General features: G+C 42.0%; 2 protein-coding genes across 7 annotated transcripts in view; one reads left to right on the top strand and one right to left on the bottom strand.

Moving 5' to 3' along the window:
• The window catches only part of SH3D19 (SH3 domain containing 19), a 191,305-nt gene that overhangs the window by 133,797 nt on the left and 37,873 nt on the right, over positions 1–19,635 (bottom strand). The gene's annotated exons all lie outside the window — the stretch shown is intronic.
• PRSS48 (serine protease 48) lies at positions 5,322–11,009 on the top strand. The gene is given in 8 exon segments (XM_066254127.1): positions 5,322–5,397; positions 6,241–6,285; positions 6,441–6,603; positions 7,550–7,815; positions 8,525–8,691; positions 10,556–10,720; positions 10,723–10,818; positions 10,821–11,009. Coding segments are annotated over 8 exon segments (1,134 nt in total). The 5' UTR covers positions 5,322–5,354.

The following is a 19,635-nucleotide window of genomic DNA, read 5'->3' as shown; positions in this document are numbered from 1 at the left end:
TGGGCCGAAAAGCAGAGATTTCTCCAGTGCGTTAAAAGAGGTTAGCTTATATTTAGAAAGGGCTTATACATGCCAACTCCTTCTTTAAAAATGGACATTTTGTTACAGAACTCAATACCATTTTCACACCTATTAAGATTAACAATAATTCCTTCATTCCATCCAATACTCAGTCATACCAAATTTTCTTGCTTATTATCAAAATGTCATTTGTTTTATTTATTTATTTATTTATTTTAGAGAGGCAGGGATAGAGAGACAGACAGGAACACCTGCTGTTCCAGTACGTGCACTGACTGAGGCATGAACCAGCAACTTTCTGCACAGGACACTCTAACCAACTGAGCTAGTCTGGGTTTAATGTTTTATCTATTGATTGGTGTTTAGAGAGACAGAGAGAAGTAGGGAGAGAGAGGGGAAGGCGAAGGGAAGCATTAATTTGTTGTTTCACTCAGTCGTGCATTCATTGGTTGCTTCCCATGTGAGCCTTGACAGGGGATCAAACCCACAACCTTGTTTTGGGACGAAGCTTTGAACTAATTGAGTTAATTGGCCAAAGCCCAAAATGTCTTTTTATAGTTGGTTTTTACATTATGATCCAAATAAGGGCCACACATACACTTGTCTCTTCAGTTTCTTTTGTTGTAGATGAGTTTCCCTCCCTGTTTACTCTCAGATCATTGACTTATGAAACTTGGTCAGTTGCTTTATAAAACATCCCACATTCTGGATTTGACTGTTAACTTCCTTGTGTTGTAATTTAACTTGATCTTTTACTCCTGTATTTAGCTGTATGTAGCAGTAACTTGAGAGTCAGGTTTTACCTGTGGTGGTGCAGTGCATAAAGCGTCAACCTGGAATGCTGTCACCAGTTCGAAACCCTGGGCTTGCCTGGTCAATGGGCACATACAGAAACAACTACTATCAGTTGATGCTTCTCACTCTTATCCCCCTTTTTCTCTCTCTCTCTGTGAAAAAAGAAGAGTGTTTCACTGGGTATGGCTTTATACTATGTCACATCAGGAAGCACTTGTTTGCTTCATCCTACTTTTCATGATGTCAAGATTGATTGCAGGGTTCTAACACTCCACCAGCCCTTCGTCTCAAGCTTTCCATTACTGATAATCATCCCCTGAATCAACCTCATGAGGAGCTGTTACTGGTGATTTTCAAATTCTATCAGTCCAACACCATTTATTAGCTGGAATTCGTCCCTCATTAACTAAACCATTTTGTTAGCGTCAACTATAGTTTGTGCAGGAAAAGCAAAATAACTATTTAATTATTTCCTTTTTCTTTCGATTTCAGAGCAAGGTGGTATCTTAGTTACTTCCAAATAAAGTTCATTTCCAACTGAACTGGAACCAAAGCCAAAATTATATTTTTATAAAACAGTGAAACAAAAGGAAAAAGAAGAGATTCTGCAAACAATCCAACTAATATGTAAAAACTATTGATAGTGACTTCAGATTTATCCAGGGATATAAAAGTCCAAAGATTTAGGACAACCACAGACCCTCAGAGGGAAAAAAATATCTGGTCAAAGTGTTGTTCCTTTGACAAGTCAATATAAAGACCTGTCCAGAGCTTTGGTGTCTTTGCAATATGACTACCTTTACTCCACCCATGACTAGAAGGCAAATCTAAAACTAAGGTCTGACGTTTTTTACAGCTATATTTAAACAGTAAGTTGACTAAAGAGTTAAAATAGGCTGTGAATATCATAAGTTAATTGGAATACTCACATAGATGGTTGTGATATGAACAAATCTTTTTCTTCAGTTAAATGAGCAGGACAAAATCACAGGTTGCAATATTAATTTCAGAAAAAAATTAATGTGAAAAGTACTAAGAGAATCATTATATATGATAAAAAGGGCAGTGAATGATAGACACATAACCTGAATAAATGTATAAACTCCCAAAAATAGACGGCACAAAGAACCATCATTTAAAAATGTATAGAGCCTGACCTGTGGTGGCACAGTGGATAAAGCTGACCTGGAATGCTGAGGTCACCGGTTCGAAACTCCAGGCTTGCCCGTCAAGGAAGGAACATAGGAGAAGCAACGACTGCAAGTTGATATTTCCTGCTCCTCGCCCAACCCTCTTTCTCTCTCTCTCTCTCCTATCTCTAAAATCAATAAATAAAATCTTGAGCATGGGGTTGCTGGCTTGAGCCCAAGGTCACTGGCCTGAGCAAGGGGTTACTTGGTCTGCTGTAGCCCCCCAGTCAAGGTATATATGAAAAAGCAATCAATGAACATCTAAGGTGCCACAATGAAGAACTGATGTTTCTCATCTCTCTCCCTTCCTTTCTGTCTGTCCCTATCTGTCCCTCTCTCTGACTCTGTCTCTGTCAAAAATAAAAATAAATAAATAGATTTTTAAAATGTACAGAGGAACTAACATAAATTTAATAGTAGTAGTAGGTTTTCATCCCCATAAGCAGACACAAATGAAAACAAATAGATCTGATAAGCAAAATGAGGTAAAAATTCATAGTGTGGCAGTCAGTAAAAAGTAAATGGAGAATTTCTTTCTTTTTTCTATTTTCTTTTTGTATTTTTCTGAAGTTGGAAATAGGGAGGCAGTCGGACAGACTCCCGCATGCGCCCGACCGGGATCCACCCGGCATACCCACCAGGGGGTGATGCTCTGCCCATCTGGGGTATCGCTCTGTTGCAACCAGAGCCATTCTAGTGCCTGAGGTAGAGGCCACAGAGCCATCCTCAGCAACCGGGCCAACTTTGCTCCAATGGAGCCTTGGCTGCGGGAGGGGAAGAGAGAGACAGAGAGGAAGGAGAGGTGGAGGGGTGGAGAAGCAGATGGGCGCTTCTCCTGTGTGCCCTGGCCAGAAATCGAACCCGGGACTCCTGCATGCCAGGCCAATGCTCTACCACTGAGCAAACCGGCCAGGGCCTGGAGAACTGGAGAATTTCTTTTAAGTGTTCACTTTTAAAATCTTTCTTTTTATTATTCATTTTTAGAGGGGGGGGGAGAGAGAGAGAGAGAGAGAGAAGGGGGGAGGAGCTGGAAGCATCAACTTCCATATGTGCCTTGACCAGGCAAGCCCAGGGTTTCGAACCGGCGACCTCAGCATTTCCAGGTCGACGTTTTATCCACTGCGCCACCACAGGTCAGGCTCTAAAATCTTTAAAGATGTATTTGAGCCTGACCAGGCGGTGGCACAGTGGATAGAGCGTTGGACTGGGATGAGGAAGGACCCAGGTTCGATACCTCGAAGTCGCCAGCTTGAGCGCGGGCTCATCTGGTTTGAGCAAAAGCTCACCAGCTTGGACCCAAGGTCGCTGGCTTGAGCAAGGGGTTACTCGGTCTGCTGAAGGCCCGCGGTCAAGACACATATGAGAAAGCAATCAATGAACCACTAAGGTGTCGCAACAAAAAACTAATGATTGATGCTTCTCATCTCTCTGTCCCTGTCTATCCCTCTTTCTGACTCTCTCTGTTTAAAAAAAAAAAAGTATTTGAAGAGGTAAGCATCTCACTGTACTAGGACACAGAAAATCTGGCATCTGCCCCCCACAGTCCCTGCTGCTTAGCTGACCATATTTCTGCATCCTCACCTTTCCCCCTTCATGTACAGGGGCACCTGCGACATGACTTTATATCCTTACAGCTCTACTCTCCCACCCTGGACATCCGGTCTGCCCTATGATAGGTCCAGATGTCCTTGTTACTCTGTTCTCCTTACTGCTTCATAGATACCTGCGGTCCTTTGCTGGGGATGCCCAAACAAAGTATGACAGACTGGGTGGCTTAAATGATAAAAATTTACCTTTTTTTCCCCACAGTTATAGAGGTGAGAAGTCTGAGATCAGGGTGTCAATGGGGTTGGTCCCTTCTGAGGGACATGTGGGGAGAATCTGATCCGGCCTCCTTAGTTTGTGGATAGCCATCTTTTGCTCTGTACGAGCCTCTGTCCACATTTCCTCTTCTAGAAGGACATTAATATCAGATTAAAGCCCATCTTAATGACCTCTTTGTACCTTAATTATCTCTATAAAAACAAACTCCAGCGCCTGGAACCTGTATAATTTTATTAGGCAACATCACCCCAATAAATTCAATAAATAATAAAAAGACAATCTCTAAATGTGGTCACATTCAGAGGTGTTTATAGAGGGGTTAGGACTTCAACATATGAATTTTGGGGGGGGGTACATTTCAGCGTATAACAATCTTTTTGAAACAACCTTCTCTTTGTTTAAGCTGGTTTGAGTCTCTGTTGCTTGTAAAAGAATAATTCTTACCAGCTTCACTTTTTGGGGCTTTTATTATTTTTAATGCTTCATGTGTATCTTTCAAACCTCCCAGTATGTTAAGATACAAGAGAACAATAACATGCTTTAACAGTTCACTGAATTCTGCCTCCTCCACAGATCCAGTACCCTATAAACAATTGTTAGGGAAAACTTAAAAGGCACAGAGAATTCTGTGGCAGGCATGGTGCTATACTGGCCAGATTTTTCTTCAGAACCTAAGCATTCAGTCTCCTAGCAACCAGGAGTGTGGGCTGCTGGCAGGTCATGGCCAAGTCTGATTCCAAGAACTGCCAACAGAACCACCTCCCCAAGGCAATTTCCCCTACTCGGAGGCAGCCTGCATCCAGTCCCACAGAAGTCCAGGTGCCAAGCCTTCTTGTCTCAGCTCAGAACACCTCTGAAGGGCTGCCCCAGCTGCAGAGAAACCTCTGGAATTGGCGAAGGCCTCTACTGCAAATGCCGTAGAGTTGGACTCTACTACCTCTACCCAGTCCTGCTTCTGTCCACCCTTAAGGTGGTGATCCTGAGACCACTCCCCATAAACTTCTTGCACACAGATCTCTCTTCCTTAAAGTCTATTTGCCAGAAAATCTGACTTACAGTATACTCTCCGGCTAACACTGTGACTAAGATGAAAACAAAAAATTAGGAAAAATTTAGCCAGGTGCTGGGTTAGTTTCCTTTTTTTCCATTGTTTGCTTATGAAGAATTCTGTCCATCTTCCATCTCTTTGCTAGGGAAAAGGGTCCTGCTCTGTCAGTGCCCTCCAACTTGCCTGGGCAGGCAGATACTGCAACCACCCTCCCACACCCAGGAGGCAGGAAGCCCAGAGCCCCTGCTCTCCCTAGTCAGCAGGGGCGCCCTAGGCTCGGCTCCTCCCCCTGGGTCCTGCAGCTGCACTTCTATAGTCTGGTCCCTACAGGGCCTGGCCCTGAGTGATCAAAGGAGAGGAGGGGCTGAAGCAGAGGAATCCATCTAAGAAGAGGAGCTGGTCCCGCCCCCTCCTCTGGCCTCTGCCTGGGAGCCCAGAGTCCGGGAAGCAGGAAGTGCTGACCCGAGGACGGAAACATGGGCCCTGCCGGGCGTGTCTTCCTGCTGTACCTTGTGCTGGGTGAGAGTCTGAGGTGGGGTGGGAAGCGGAGGAGAGGTTTTTTGGCTCAAGAAGTTATGGTACAGAATAAGACGACACCACCCTGACAAAGTCCTGAGAGGATACTAGATGCCAGGCACCTTTACAAGTATTTTAGACGGTAGCAGTAAACAAAACACAGATCCCTGCCCTCAGCGCACATACTGAATATGTGAATTACACAGCAGTTAGAAAGTAATAAATATGGTGAGAGGAAAGGGGGCTCTAGACTGCAGGAACAAGAGACATAATTTCAAATAGGGTAGTCAAGGAAGGTTTCATAAAAAGGGAGTCATTTGAGCAAAGACTGGAAGGAGACCAGTGACTTCGCGAAGAGGATCTAGAAAAAGAGCATTTCAAGCAGAGGGTGCTGACGTACAAACGCTGTTCCGCGATTTCAGGCTAAGCTTATTTCTCTGGCCCACGGTGATTTAAAGTCAGGGTAGGCGGAGAGCAGCCAAAAGATAACGGGGTGACAAAAAAAGGGACACGAATACTGCAAAATGCCAGTTCAGTTAGAAAACAGGACAAAATAGCTCATAAGCTTCCAAAGCATCTGCAGGCATCGTATTTACAACCGACACCTTGATATTCCCGATGACAGCCTTGAATCACTGAGTAAAAATTAAATTATGCTCCATGTATGCTGCTAAAGAAGGCATGTAGGTATGTCATAATTATCAAAGTTCCCATTAACGGGCAAACATTTATAGAAATTATGCCTTCAACACCAATCTGAGGAATTTAAATATGTGGATACCTCTCTGTACAGTGAATTGAGATGCTGCGTTATTATACATTAATGATATGGTTTATCTGTCTTAGGGTCTTACCCATGCTCTTCTTCCAAAAAGAAGAATCTGCAGTCAGGTGAGTGGTCCCCCGCCCCGGGGCCCAGAACCGCTGGGTTTGGCATTGGGCTAGGATGGTGTCTGGAGGCTTAGGGAGGCTGATCCGGGCGGTGACGAGCAAAGGGGACCACGAGACAGTCGGACCCACATTTCCCCTCTCTCCTCTTTCTCTAGTGTGTGGACGACCTGTATACTCAGGTCGTATTGTGGGTGGCCAGGATGTCCCTGCGGGGCGCTGGCCTTGGCAGGTCAGCCTGCACTTCAGCCAGATGCCCATCTGTGGAGGGTGCCTCATCAGCGACAGGTGGATACTGACGGCAGCACACTGCATACAAATGTGAGTTCTAGCTAGTGGCTAGCACACAGATGGAGTCTCTGAACATGGGATGATTTCATGAATGAACCAACAGACAAATGAAAGGGGTCAGCTGGGTAACAGAAATCCTAGGTCACCTTGGACTAGGGACAGGACATACAGATAGAAAGAAAAAAAAGAAGCACTATATTAGAAACATTTAATTTTTGCTAAATACTTCCTAACCACCAGTCGGGGAGTTTTGTCTTAAGCTTTTTGGGGGTCATAAACACAATCTAAGCTTTCTCTCTGAACTATTCTGACAAGAGAAGCTAGGTGTCATGTGGTGAGTAGCCCTAGGGAGAGGCCCATGTAAAACAAATGCTTCCAGCCCACAGCTAGTGAAAACTCAAAGCCTGCCAACATAAGTGAGTTTGCAGACACCCTCCCTGAAGTGACTGCCTTTAGATTAAGGCAGGAGGGCAGAGAATTTTTGTATTTATTTATTTATTAATCCATTTAATATGTACATCTTATCAAGATACTTGACATTTTAAATAGTATATGTATAACTTTGGTAATTATACTTTGCTTTAAATTGTTATTTAGATATAAAGCTCTCATGCTCAGAAATCAAAATTGGCAATAAAACAGACCAATGACTATTAAGCATATAGGTGATGGCTGACAGGGAGAGTGGGAGAGGTGAACAAGAGAAGCAGGGAGAAGATGTTGGACAAAACACTGGTCGTAAGCATGTACGAGGAGACCACAGAAAGAGTAGCCAACAAAAAAGGAGCAGTCAAGGAGGGAGGGAAGGAGAAAAGCAGGCAAACCACACCTAGTCCAAGTTGGAAGCAGCCTGGCTAACTCCAAGTCTGCTACTTTTCTCTTACAGGTGTTACTGCTCGCTACACTTCAGCAGCTTGTTCTGACCCAGCCGTAACACCCCCGTGGTCCACCTTTATTCTCTTTCTCTTCCCATTAGGAAATGGATTCCTTTCTTATACACCGTGTGGATGGGATCAACACAAGTAGGCTTTTCAGAAAATGGTGTGAAACATTATGTGTCCCAAATCATTCTGCATGCCAAATCTGAAGATACAATGGCAGACATCGCCTTACTGAAACTGCTCTCTAGAGTCACCTTCAGTTCTTTGGTCCTGCCCATCTGCCTGCCCAATGTCACAAAGCAGCAGACTCCTCCTGACGCTTGCTGGGTGACTGGATGGGGAAACGTTAAGGAAAATGAAAGTGAGAATGGGTAGAGAAAGTGGTTGTTTTATATTTCAGAACCCCCTTATACCCATTCCAGAACATTCAGATTCTAGACACATCATTACTAAGGCAAGTATTTTTTTCAACAAAACCAAATCAACCCATTGATATTATCTCTAAGTCTTCAAATAAAATGTCTCTTTTTGACATTTCTATATTTATTTACTCTTATATCCTGCCTAGAGTCTGGCTATATCTGCAAGAGCAGACACTAACAATTGAAACACACAAACACCTCTCTGAAACAGAGGATAAGAAACCTGAGAGAGTGTAGTGTGTTTTTAATCTGTCTTTAAAGTGTTGTGTCAACTGTCCCAGGCTGGAGTAAAAACAAGACAGGAGAAGATCTGGGAGCAGAAAAATGGGAAAGGAAAAAGTTTTGGAATACTTTAGAATACTCACACCTTTCTTTAATCAAAATGTATCTGATTTTCTCTTTACTTGGAACATTAGTAACACCCCGCACACTGGCACATTTAGAAAAACCTCAAATGAATAGAAATAATTTTGAATTATCCATTGTTTTAGATTAAATGTACCCAATAAATTCTTCCACTAGCAAATATGATTGTAAAGTGATTATATTCTGCTTTTGGATTCCCACTCAGAAATTTTGCACATCATGACTGAATGCTGCCCCTGCACCTTTCCAGGTTGCTTCTTTTCTTCCCGTCTATCTCTACAGGTACTGATGATCCCATTCACCCCCTCCAGGAAGCAGAAGTATCCGTCTTTGACCGCCAAGCTTGTGAATATCTCTACAACCCAACTAGCTCCTTTCTGCCAGAACAAGCGTTCATCAAGGAAGACATGATTTGTGCTGGTGATAGTGACAGAAAGGATAGCTGCCAGGTTCGGGTTTACTCATGAAATTTTTTAACATAAGGTCTTAATGTGGATCCAAGTATTCTGCTCTGTAAACAACAGTGGATTAGGAATCAGAAGACAAGGGTCCTAACAATAATTCTTGTGTAACCCTGGACAAACCACTTAATCTTTATCTATGAATTTAGTCTTTTCAAGTGTTGATCTAGAGCAACGCCAACCATTGGTCATTGGGTTTTTACAAATTTGTAAATTTTTCTAAATATATTAAGAGGTTGATACAGAATTGCTAACTTTTTTTCAAGTAATAACATTTCCTTCTACATTTAAAAGAAGCCATTCCATTGTCTTCTGATCATGACTGTCTGATGAAAAATCAGCTATCATTTGTGTCTTCCTCCATTGAGTGTGACATGTTTTGCTCTGACTGCTTTGAATTTTCTTTCATATTTGTCAGAAGTTTGATTGTTATGCACTAGGTATGATTTCCATTGTATTTATCCTTCTTGGTATTTGTTGAGTTTTTATTTCTTTAATCTACTCTTTTTTAATGTTTATTTTATTGATCTTAGAGAGAGAGAAAAAGGAGAGAGACAGATAGAGACAACAGGAATATTGATTGATCTGTTCCTGTGTGTGCCCTGACCGGGGATTGAACTGACAACCTCTGTGCTTCAGCATGATGCTCTAGCCAACCGAGCTATCCGGTTAGGGCTAATCTACTCTTTTATCTTTCATCAAAACTTGAAAAGTTTTCATTCATGATTTCTTCAAATATTATTCAGCCTCATTTCTCTCTTCTTGTCTTCTGTTTAAAACCACACATTTATGTTACACCATTTGATATTTTCACACAGGTCCCTGAATCTGTTCATTTTACTCTCTTTTTCTGTTCTTTAGGATACTTTTAAATTAATCCATATTCAGCATCATTGCCTCTTTCTCCTGTCATCTATATTTTCCTATAAAATTCATCTAGTGAAATTTTTCATATTATTTTTTAGTTCTAGAATTACTTCTTCTCTCTCTCTTATTAACACACATTCTTTTCTATATCTTTACCAAGATTTTCTATCTGTATATTCATTATTTGTAAATCAAATAATGAGATATGACTTCACATTCAGTAAAATGGCTACAATCAAGATAGGTAATGACAAGAGTTAACAGGATGTGGAAAAAAATTGGAAACTTCATACACCTAGTTGGAAGTGTAAAATGGTACAGTTGTTTTGGAAAATTGCCTAGTAGTTCCTCAAAAGGTTAAATCTAGAGTTACCACATGACCCAGGAATCCCACTCCCAGGTATATACACAAGATAAATAAAACATGTCTATATAAAAACTTGTACATAAATCGTCACAACAGCATTATTCATAATAGCCCCAAAATGAAACAACCCAAATGTCCATCAACTAATAACTAGATAGACAAAATGTGGTATATCCATATAATGGGATGATTATTCAGCCATTAAAAGGAACAGAGTATTAATATATGCTACAACATAGATGTATCTTGAAATGAGTATGTTTAATGAAAGATGCTGGTCATAAAAGGTCATATATTATATTATTCCATTTATACAAAAAGTCCAGAATGTGCAAATCCATAAGGCAGAAAGTAGATTACTGGTTGTCCTAGTGCTGGGAGGAAAACAGGGTGATCACTAATGGGTATGGAGTTCCTTTTGGAGGCAATTAAAATGTTCTAAAATGTAATGTGGTAATGATTGAACATTGATTGTGAATATACTAAGAACCATGACTTGTATACTTTAAATGGGGGAATTGTATTACTGTGTGAATTATAACAATAAGGCTGTTACAACAAGAAAAAGTAAGACTGAGAGATACTTCACTATGCTCATGACCTTTATCTCTTCCTTAGGGTGATTCTGGAGGGCCTCTGTCATGCTATACTAACGGTGTATGGATCGTGATAGGATTGGTAAGCTGGGGATACCAATGTGCTAAATCTCTTCCTGGAGTCTACACCAACATTATCTACTATAAAAAATGGATTGACGCCACTATCTCAAGAGCTGAGGTTTGGAGGCCAACAATCTGGACTTATCTGATTTCCTTTTTCCTATTTTACTGTTCTCTCTGGCTCTCCTGGGACTCTTCTGTTCCTTTGGGGCTAACATCTTACCAGGAGAGTCAGCAGCAAAGCTGAAGCCATTGGTCAAGTACAGGGCTCGGAAGCGAATGCAATGGAAAACAGAATAAACTCCAGGGTTATAGAACTGACCCGAGAGTCACTGGGAACTCCAGACAACTTCATTAAAATACTTAGAAACAATTCTGTTTTTGAAGTTCTTGATTCTAGAAGTATATTTTAGTGGTTGAAATGTGAGCTGAGAAATAAGGCTGACACTTCTGTGCATGGCATTCTTTGTCCCCGATTATGCATCTTGCAAGTGTAGCAAGAAGGAAGCCTTCTATGAGCAAGTATTTGTGGAAACAAATTAAATAGCTACTGGAGAAGCAGCCAAGGAAAAAAAGTATCTGTGAAGGCAAAAGGTAAGGTCCCAAGGAAATAAATTCAGGGTTTACCTCCTGCCCATGGACTGCACTATGAGCCTCTTACCTGGTCATTATTTCTTACCTCCTCTACTAGCCTATGCTTCCCCTCTGTAGTAAGGGGAAATGCATATATTTAGTTCGGCTCTGGAATGTTCGGAAATTTTTACTCTTTGAAATACCAATGTAATCTACTGCCAAAAATGGATTAATGCCATGACCACAAGAGCTGAAGTCTTAGGTTTCAATAACCTGAGCCAATCCAGGTTGTTTAATAGCAATTGTATAGTAAAAGTAGTTTAAATGTTCATAAACAAAAGATTATATTCCTCACTTAACTAGCATGCTTCTTTCTGTTAAACAATCACATGATCTATATTACCTATTTCCTCCTCTGCCTAGGTTTCCAGGAGCTCAGAGCTAAGTTTTAAACTTGAGCTCGGCCATCATTTTTATCCTTGATTATCTGGTATAATTCCACTCATACCTTTTTATTTAAATCACCCATTTCTCATTTGAATGAACTTAAGTTTTATCACATCTGTGTAAGTCAACTTTCAAAAATAATTTCTGGTATAAATAAATAATACATTTAATAAGAAGTTGAAGGTAGGTCTGGAAACTTAAAATCCTTGCTGACCCTTATCCTCACTTCTCATCTGGACTGCTGCAACAGCTTCCTAACTGGCATTCCCATGACCTTTCCCTCACTTACACCTGCGCTCAACTCCATTTATTCTCCACAGTATGCAGACTATGTTTCAAAAATAAAGGTGTGTTGTTTACTTTTCTCCCCCTATCCCCTGCTTATAGCTCTTCAGTAGCACCCATTCCATCGCTCATAGAATAAGCACCAAAGTCCTTAACAGGACGCACCAAACCCTGCAGGATGTGACCCCAACTGGCCTCTTCATCCTCATTCCGTCTCATTCCATCCAGCTCCATGTTTCCACTTCCTCAAATGCTCCAAGCCCCCTTTCAGTGCTGGATTTTTGCACCTGCTGTTCCTCCTTCCTGCTGCCTCTGCCTACTTAATTCTTACTGGGCCTTCAGATCGCATTTCACCCTTCACTTCCTCAGGGAGGCAGTCCCCAGCTCTCCTGACCCCCCCTAATATATATTCGCACAGCACTATGGAGCGCTCCTTCACAGACTCAGCATAGCTGTAATTTTAAAACACGTTTTATGTATTGATTTGAGAGAGACAGAAAGAGAGAAAGGGGCAGAGGAGCAGGAAGCATCAACTCAGAGTAGTTGCTTCTCATATATGCCTTGACCAGGCAAGCCTGGGGTTTTGAACTGATGACTTCAGCGTTCCAGATTGACACTTTATTCACTGCGCCACCACAGGTCAGGCTCAACTATCTATAATTTAACATTAGTTTGTATAATCATTTACTTAATGTACATATATCTTACCAAAATGTATTGTCCATGAGAGGAAGATTTTTTATTTTTTCCAACAACTGTAGCCCAATCTCTAAATAAATATTTATTGAGCTAATGAATGAATCAATCAATGAATAATACTCACTCTTTTCGACTCCTCAACTGAAAACCTGAGGGTTTTATTTACTGAGGTAGCCCAGAACCTGGCATGTTATCTTATACAAATAGATTTTCAATATTAACAAAAGGATCAAGATGCCCTGGCTGGATAGCTCTGTTGGTTAGACCAGTGGTCCCCAAACTTTTTTGGGCCATGGACCGGTTTAATGTCAGAAAATATTTTCACGGACCTGCCTTTAGGGTGGGGCAGACAAAGGTATCCCGTGACCAAGACAAGCATCAAGAGTGAGTCTTAGATGGATGTAACAGAGGGAATCTGGTCATTTTTTAAAAATAAAACATTGTCCAGACTTAAATATAAATAAAATGGAAATAATGTAAGTTAGTTATTCTTTCTCTGCAGACCGGTACCAAATGGCCCACGGACTGGTACCGGTCCGCGGCCCGGGGGTTGGAGACCACTGGGTTAGACCATTGTCAGATATACAGAGATTTGATCCCCAGTTAGGGACATACAGAAACAGATCGATATTTCTGTCTCTCTCTCTCTCAAATCAATACATACATTTTTAAAAAGTAAATAAGCCTGACCAGGCGGTGGCGCAGTGGACAGAGCGTCAGAATAGGATGCAGAAGGACCCAGGTTCGATACCCCAAGGTCACCAGCTTAAGTGTGGGCTCATCAGGCTTGAGAAAAAAAAAAAGCTCACCAGCTTGGACCCAAGGTCGCTGGCTCGAGCAAGGGGTTATTCAGTCTGCTGAAGGCCTATTGTCAAGGCACATATGAGAAAGCGATCAATGAACAACTAAGGTGTCGCAAGGAAAAACTGATGATTGATGCTTCTCATCTCTCTCCGTTCCTGTCTGTCTGTCCCTATCTATCCCTCTCTCTGACTCTCTCTGTCCCTGTAAAAAATAAAAATAAATAAATAAATAAAAATTTAAAACAAATAAAAAGTAAATAAAAAGCCTGACCAGAGTGTTGAACTGGATGGGACGCAGAGGAGCCAGGTTCAAGACCCCGACGTCGTTGGCCTGAGCACGGGCTCACCAGCTTGAGCACATGGTTGCTGACTTGAGTGTGGGATCAAAGACATAACCCTATGATCGCTGGCTTGAGTCCAAGGTACTGGTTTGAGCAAGGGGTCACTTGCTCTGCTGTAGCCCCCAGTTAAGGCACATATGAGAAAGCAATCAATGAACAACTAAGGTGTCACAGTGAAAAATTGATGCTTCTCATCTATTTCCCTTCCTGTCTCTCTCTCTCTCTGTCACAAAAAAAAAAAAGAAAAGAAAAAAGGATAAAGAATGTTTCAGCCTGCTCTCTCCAGCCATAAAGAAAATGGAGAGAAAAGAATACACAAAGCAAATAAACTAAAAGGCTTCTCAGAGGCCAGAATTCAAGCTAAGCAAGCTCTAGAATGACACAGAGGGCAAAGCAAAATGGCAACTGCGAAAGAAAGGAGGGGCAAGGACAGAGGACAGACTAAGATGAAGAACCAGACACCAACAAATAGGAATAGAAAGCCCACAACTGTACGAGTCAAGATGACACAGCAGGGGGAAATAAAGAAGCTCAAGAAAGCCAGATACTTCTGCCTCTCCATCCTCTGACCTTAAGAAGCCAATGTTCCACCTCAGGAGCCAGCAAGAGCTCGTTTTTTCTCTTCTTCCCACACCAATGTTCTCATTCCTTCATTTTCTTTCTACCACAAGGCCTTCTTTTATCTCCCCTCTGTACCTGGAATACCCTTCTCTTGTACACCTCAATCCATCATTTCTGCCCAGTGACTGGAAAAGTAGGCAGTAAATATCTGAAACACACATTGATTGAACCCTACGAAATGGTTTTTTAAATTAACAAGGAATGGGTGCACATACACGTGTGAATTCTATCTCAATAAAGTTGTTGTTTTTTTTTAAATGAACAGGGAAGTGTTTCTCCTGCTTAAACAACAAATGACTAGTCTGTGATGTATTTAGGGCTTTCTGAAGATCTTCTAAATATTTCTTGTGATTATATTTCAAAAAACGTCTCAAACTAACTACATACATTTTCTGTTTCAAGTGCTAAAACACAACATATAAAGCTTAACCAAATACAGGAGATACAGCACCTGGAAACACATTACAGGAGGAAAAAGATTAATCAATAAACATCTGTATTCACAAAACTAAAATGTCAAGCACTTCCTGGTAACGAATTTAATCAGTGACACTACAACTGACCAAACGAGGAGGAAATAAATAGGGACATCTTGACACTCTATTTTGGAAAGGGCTGAAGAGCATTGCTGCCTTAAAAACCCGTGTTCAATTTACAGAATACTTTATTCCTTGGAATATCTGATTTGATATACTCCACTTTCCAACTTTCACATCTTGAGGAATTTCAATGAAGGTAGGATTTGCTAAATTTTATGTGTATAAAGCTATGTATACCAAGGCTGCTGAAAATCCAGTCAGCAACTTTTCCCCCTAAAAGGGGGGGAAAGTTATCTATTTTTAGATCTATTCATATAGAAAATAAACTATTTCAAGTAATCATCCATTTTTCTCTTTATTTCACTAAGTTGTAAAGGTATCTCCCCCAAATAACAGAAAATTACAGAAAAAAGATTCAGAACAATTAAACGCAAAAGTTGTACTTTGATATTATTTCAACTTTTCATACGCTTAACTTCATTCTGGAGCGATACTGTTCTCCCCACCCAATCTGACTATCTATGGCTATTTGCATACTAGAAATCAGCTGCCTCTGGCCCTGGCCGGTTGGCTCAGTGGTAGAGTGTCAGCCTGGCGTGCAGAAGTCCAGGGTTCGATTCCCAGCTAGGGCACACAGGAGAAGCGCCCATCTGCTTCTCCACCCCTCCCCCTCTCCTTCCTCTCTGTCTCTCTCTTCCCCTCCCGCAGCAAGGCTCCATTGGAGCAAAGATGGCCCAGGCGCTGGGGATGGCTCCTTGGCCTCTGCCCCAGGTGCTAGAGTGGCTCTGGTCGCAACAGAGCGACGCCCCAGATGGGCAGAGCATCGCCCCCTGGTGGGCGTGCTGGGTGGATCCCAGTCGGGCGCATGCAGGAGTCTGTCTGACTATCCCCGTTTCCAGCTTCAGAAAAATACAAAAAAAAAAAAAAAAAGGAAATCAGCTGCCTAAGAATTTTGTTAAACATGTTTCTTCTTCAGAAGGGGAGGAAGAGAAGGAGTCATTCAATATAACCAGAGATTAGATTTTATTCTCTACTTTTAATAATTAAGAGAAAATGTTCACTATTATAAGAATAAAAAAAATTGAATGCTTTAATGGGAACTTCTAATTGCCTTTCAGGATAATTATTCCTGACTGACCCAAATTCTCTCCATAGCATCTTGTACCACGTAAATTTTCACTTCCTGCCTGACCAGGCGTTGGTGCAGTGGATAGAGCGTCAGACTGGGATGCGGAGGGCTCACGTTTGAGACTCGAGGTCGCCAGCTTGAGTGCAGGCTCATCTGGTTTGAGCAAAAGCTCACTAGCTTGGACCCAAGGTCACTCGCTGGTTGAGCAAGGGGTTACTCGGTCTGCTGTAGCCCCATGGTCAAGGCTCATATGAGAACGCAATCAATGAACTAAGGTGCCACAACGAAAAACTAATGATTGATGCTTCTCATCTCTCTCTGTTCCTGTCTGTCTGTCCCTATCTATCCCTCTCTCTGAATCTCTGTCTCTGTTAAAAAAAATTTTTTTTTACTTCCCATCTCCATGTGGTTGGAATAAAGTGATTGGGACCTTATTCTGTACCACTTTGTGCCACTCTATGACACCTAGCCCACAATGCCTCATACCATAGTTAGCTATGAACACTCCAGAGTGATAGGATAGAATAGGATGAGGGCCTAAGAATCCAAAATGCTACAGGGACTCTATTTTTAGTGGCAATTAATGAGAACAGATTAGATTCCAGATTCAGTTGGTGGAGTCTAGATCAGGCGTGGCCAACAGTTTTTGCCCCTGGGCCAGATTAAAAAGAAAACTTTTTTCAAGGGCCGGATGAAATATTAAAATTAAAAAAATGTTAAATACAAAAACGATTCATTTAAGTAAACAAAATTTTATTATGTAATTTGTTTATGAATAAATGTAAGTACAACAAATTAACAAAAATCTTTATAATGAAATTTTAAAAAAAAATAAAGTATTGCAAATCCATTCGACCAATTACTGGAAGTTAACCCTAGATTAGTCACATGCGGAATTCTTTTCCGTGTATCACTATCTTCTTAAATATCTTGATTTCCAATAATCAAAGACACTTCTGCTTCTGAGTAGCTGAGATTTTAACTTTCATTGTTGTACAATGGTTAGATACCGTAGTTTATGTATAACAATTTAAAAGTACCACTTATTTCATTTCCACAGTGCATCATGTGGAGTATATTAAAAATTTAATCACGGGCCGCATAAACTCATGGCCGTATGTTGGCCATGCCTGGTCTAGATACAGTTGGTATATTTCAAAGAAAGTGAAACTGAAGTAACAGTTTGTATGAATTTGGACTGACTTAATGAACTGATGTAAGGGTGATAAGTGGGGGAGCGTAAAGATAAAGATTTAAAAAGAGCAATCAAGAATGACTCCTGGCCCTTGCCAGTTAGCTCAGTTGGTTAGAGCATCATCCCAAAGCACAGAGGTTGCCGGTTTGATCCCTGGTCCGGGCACATACAGGAACAGATTGATGTTCCTGTCTCTGTCTCTGTCTCTGTCTCTCTCTCCTCCTTCCTCTCTCTCTAAAATCAATAAATAAACATTAAAAAAACCCCAAACAAAACAAACAAAAAAAGAATGACTCCTGGGTTACTGGTCTGAGAATGGTCATACTATTAAATGAAATGAGGAAGACTCACGGAAAAACAGATTTGTTGGGCTATCAAATCCAGTGGGAGGCTGAATACTGGCCCCCAAGGACATCCATGTTGTAATCTCCAGAACATGTGAATATGTTCCCTTTCCTGTTAAAGGGTCTTTGCACGTATGATCAAGTTAGTATCTTGAGATGGAGAGATTATCCTGGGCTTAGTGTAATCATAAATATTCTTGTGAGAGGAATGCAGGAGACTCGGATGCTTATGAGACTACACAAAAGACATAAGGATGGAAACAGAGTAAAAGAGGAGCAAAGACACTATGCTGCTGGCTTTGAGGATGGAGGAAGGGGTCACAAGCCAAGGAGTACAGCCAGCCTCTACAAGTTCAAAAAGGCAAAGACGCGATTCTCCTCTGAAGCCTAGGGACAGAACGCAGCCCTAAGAACACCTTGATTTTAGCCCGGTGAAACTTTTCAGACTTTTGACCTCCAGAACTGTGGAACAATAAATTCATGTTATTTAAGGACACTAAATTTGTAGTAATGTGCCTGACCGGGCAGTGGCACAGGGGATAGAGCATTGGACTGGGATGCAGAAGACCCAGGTTCAAGACCCCAAGGTCGCCAGCTTGAGCGCGGGCTCATCTGGTTTGAGCAAAAGCTCACCAGCTTGAGCCCAAGATCTCTGGCTCAACCAAGGGGTTACTCGGTCTGCTGAAGGCCTGCGGTCAAAGCACGTATGAAGGCAATCAATGAACAATTAAGGTGTTGCAATGCGCAACAAAAAACTAATGATTGATGCTTCTCATCTCTCCATTCCTGTCTGTCTGTCCCTGTCTATCCCTCTCTCTGACTCTCTCTCTGTCTCTGTAAAAAAAAAAAAAAAAAAATTTGTAGTAATGTCTTACAGCAGCAATAGGAAACTAATATATACATGTTAAAGTTGAGATGCCTATTAGATATCCACATAGAGAGGCTGAGATATCAAATCCACTATTTAAAATATATTCAGAGACTGTTTTGTTTTTGTTTTTTTTGTATTTTTCTAAAGTTGGAAATGGGGAGGCAGTCAGACAGACTCCCGCATGTGCCCGACTGGGATCTACCCGGCATGCCCACCAGGGGGCGATGCTCTGCCCATCTGGGGTGTTGCTCTGTTGCAACCAGAGCCATTCTAGCGCCCGAGGCAGAGGCCACAGAGCCATCCACAGGGCCCAGGCCAACTTTGCTCCAATGGAGCCCTGGCTGCGGGAGGGGAAGAGAGAGACAGAGAGGAAGGTGAGGGGGAGTGGTGGAAAAGGAGATGGGCGCTTCTTCTGCGTGCTCTGGCCAGGAATCGAACCCGGGACACCCGCACGCCAGGCCGACGCTCTACCACTGAGCCAACCGGCCAGGGCCCGAGACTGTTAATAGAAGAACAAAAACGTCTAGAAGAAATATTTAAAATGTCATAGCAACAAAGAATATATAAACAATTCTTAAAAACTACACAAGGCCCTGGCCGGTTGGCTCAGTGGTAGAGCGTTGGCCTGGCGTGTGGAGGTCCCAGGTTCGATTCCCGGCCAGGGCACACAGGAGAGGCGCCCATCTGCTTCTCCACCCCTCCCCCTCTCCTTCCTCTCTGTCTCTCTCTTCTCCTCCCACAGCCAAGGCTCCAATGGAGCAAAAGATGGCCCGGGCACTGGGGATGGCTCCTTGGCCTCTGCCCCGGGCGCTAGAGTGGCTCTGGTCGTGACAGAGCGATGCCCCAGATGGGCAGAGCATTGCCCCCTGGTGGGCGTGCTGGGTGGATCCCGGTCGGGCGCATGTGGGAGTCTGTCTGACTGCCTCCCCGTTTCCAGCTTCAGAAAAATCCAAAAAAAAACAAACAACCAAAAAACTACACAATATGAGAACATGCAAAGATTTTAGCATTCTTTGCCAAAATAATATGTTGTATATGGATAGTAATTAACCACATAAAAAGATACTCATTTTTAACCATATGAAAAGAGAATAAATCTCTATTTTTTTAATGATGGGGGAGATAGTGAGACAGACTCCCACCTTTAACCAACCCAACTAGGATCCACCTAGCAATAGCAGTCTGGGGCCAA

The sequence above is a fragment of the Saccopteryx bilineata genome, chromosome 1, assembly GCF_036850765.1.
Source record: "Saccopteryx bilineata isolate mSacBil1 chromosome 1, mSacBil1_pri_phased_curated, whole genome shotgun sequence".
Classification (NCBI taxonomy): Eukaryota; Metazoa; Chordata; class Mammalia; order Chiroptera; family Emballonuridae; genus Saccopteryx; species Saccopteryx bilineata.
The sequence above is the reverse complement of the archived record's forward strand: the minus strand, read 5'-3'. Positions and strand labels throughout refer to the sequence as shown.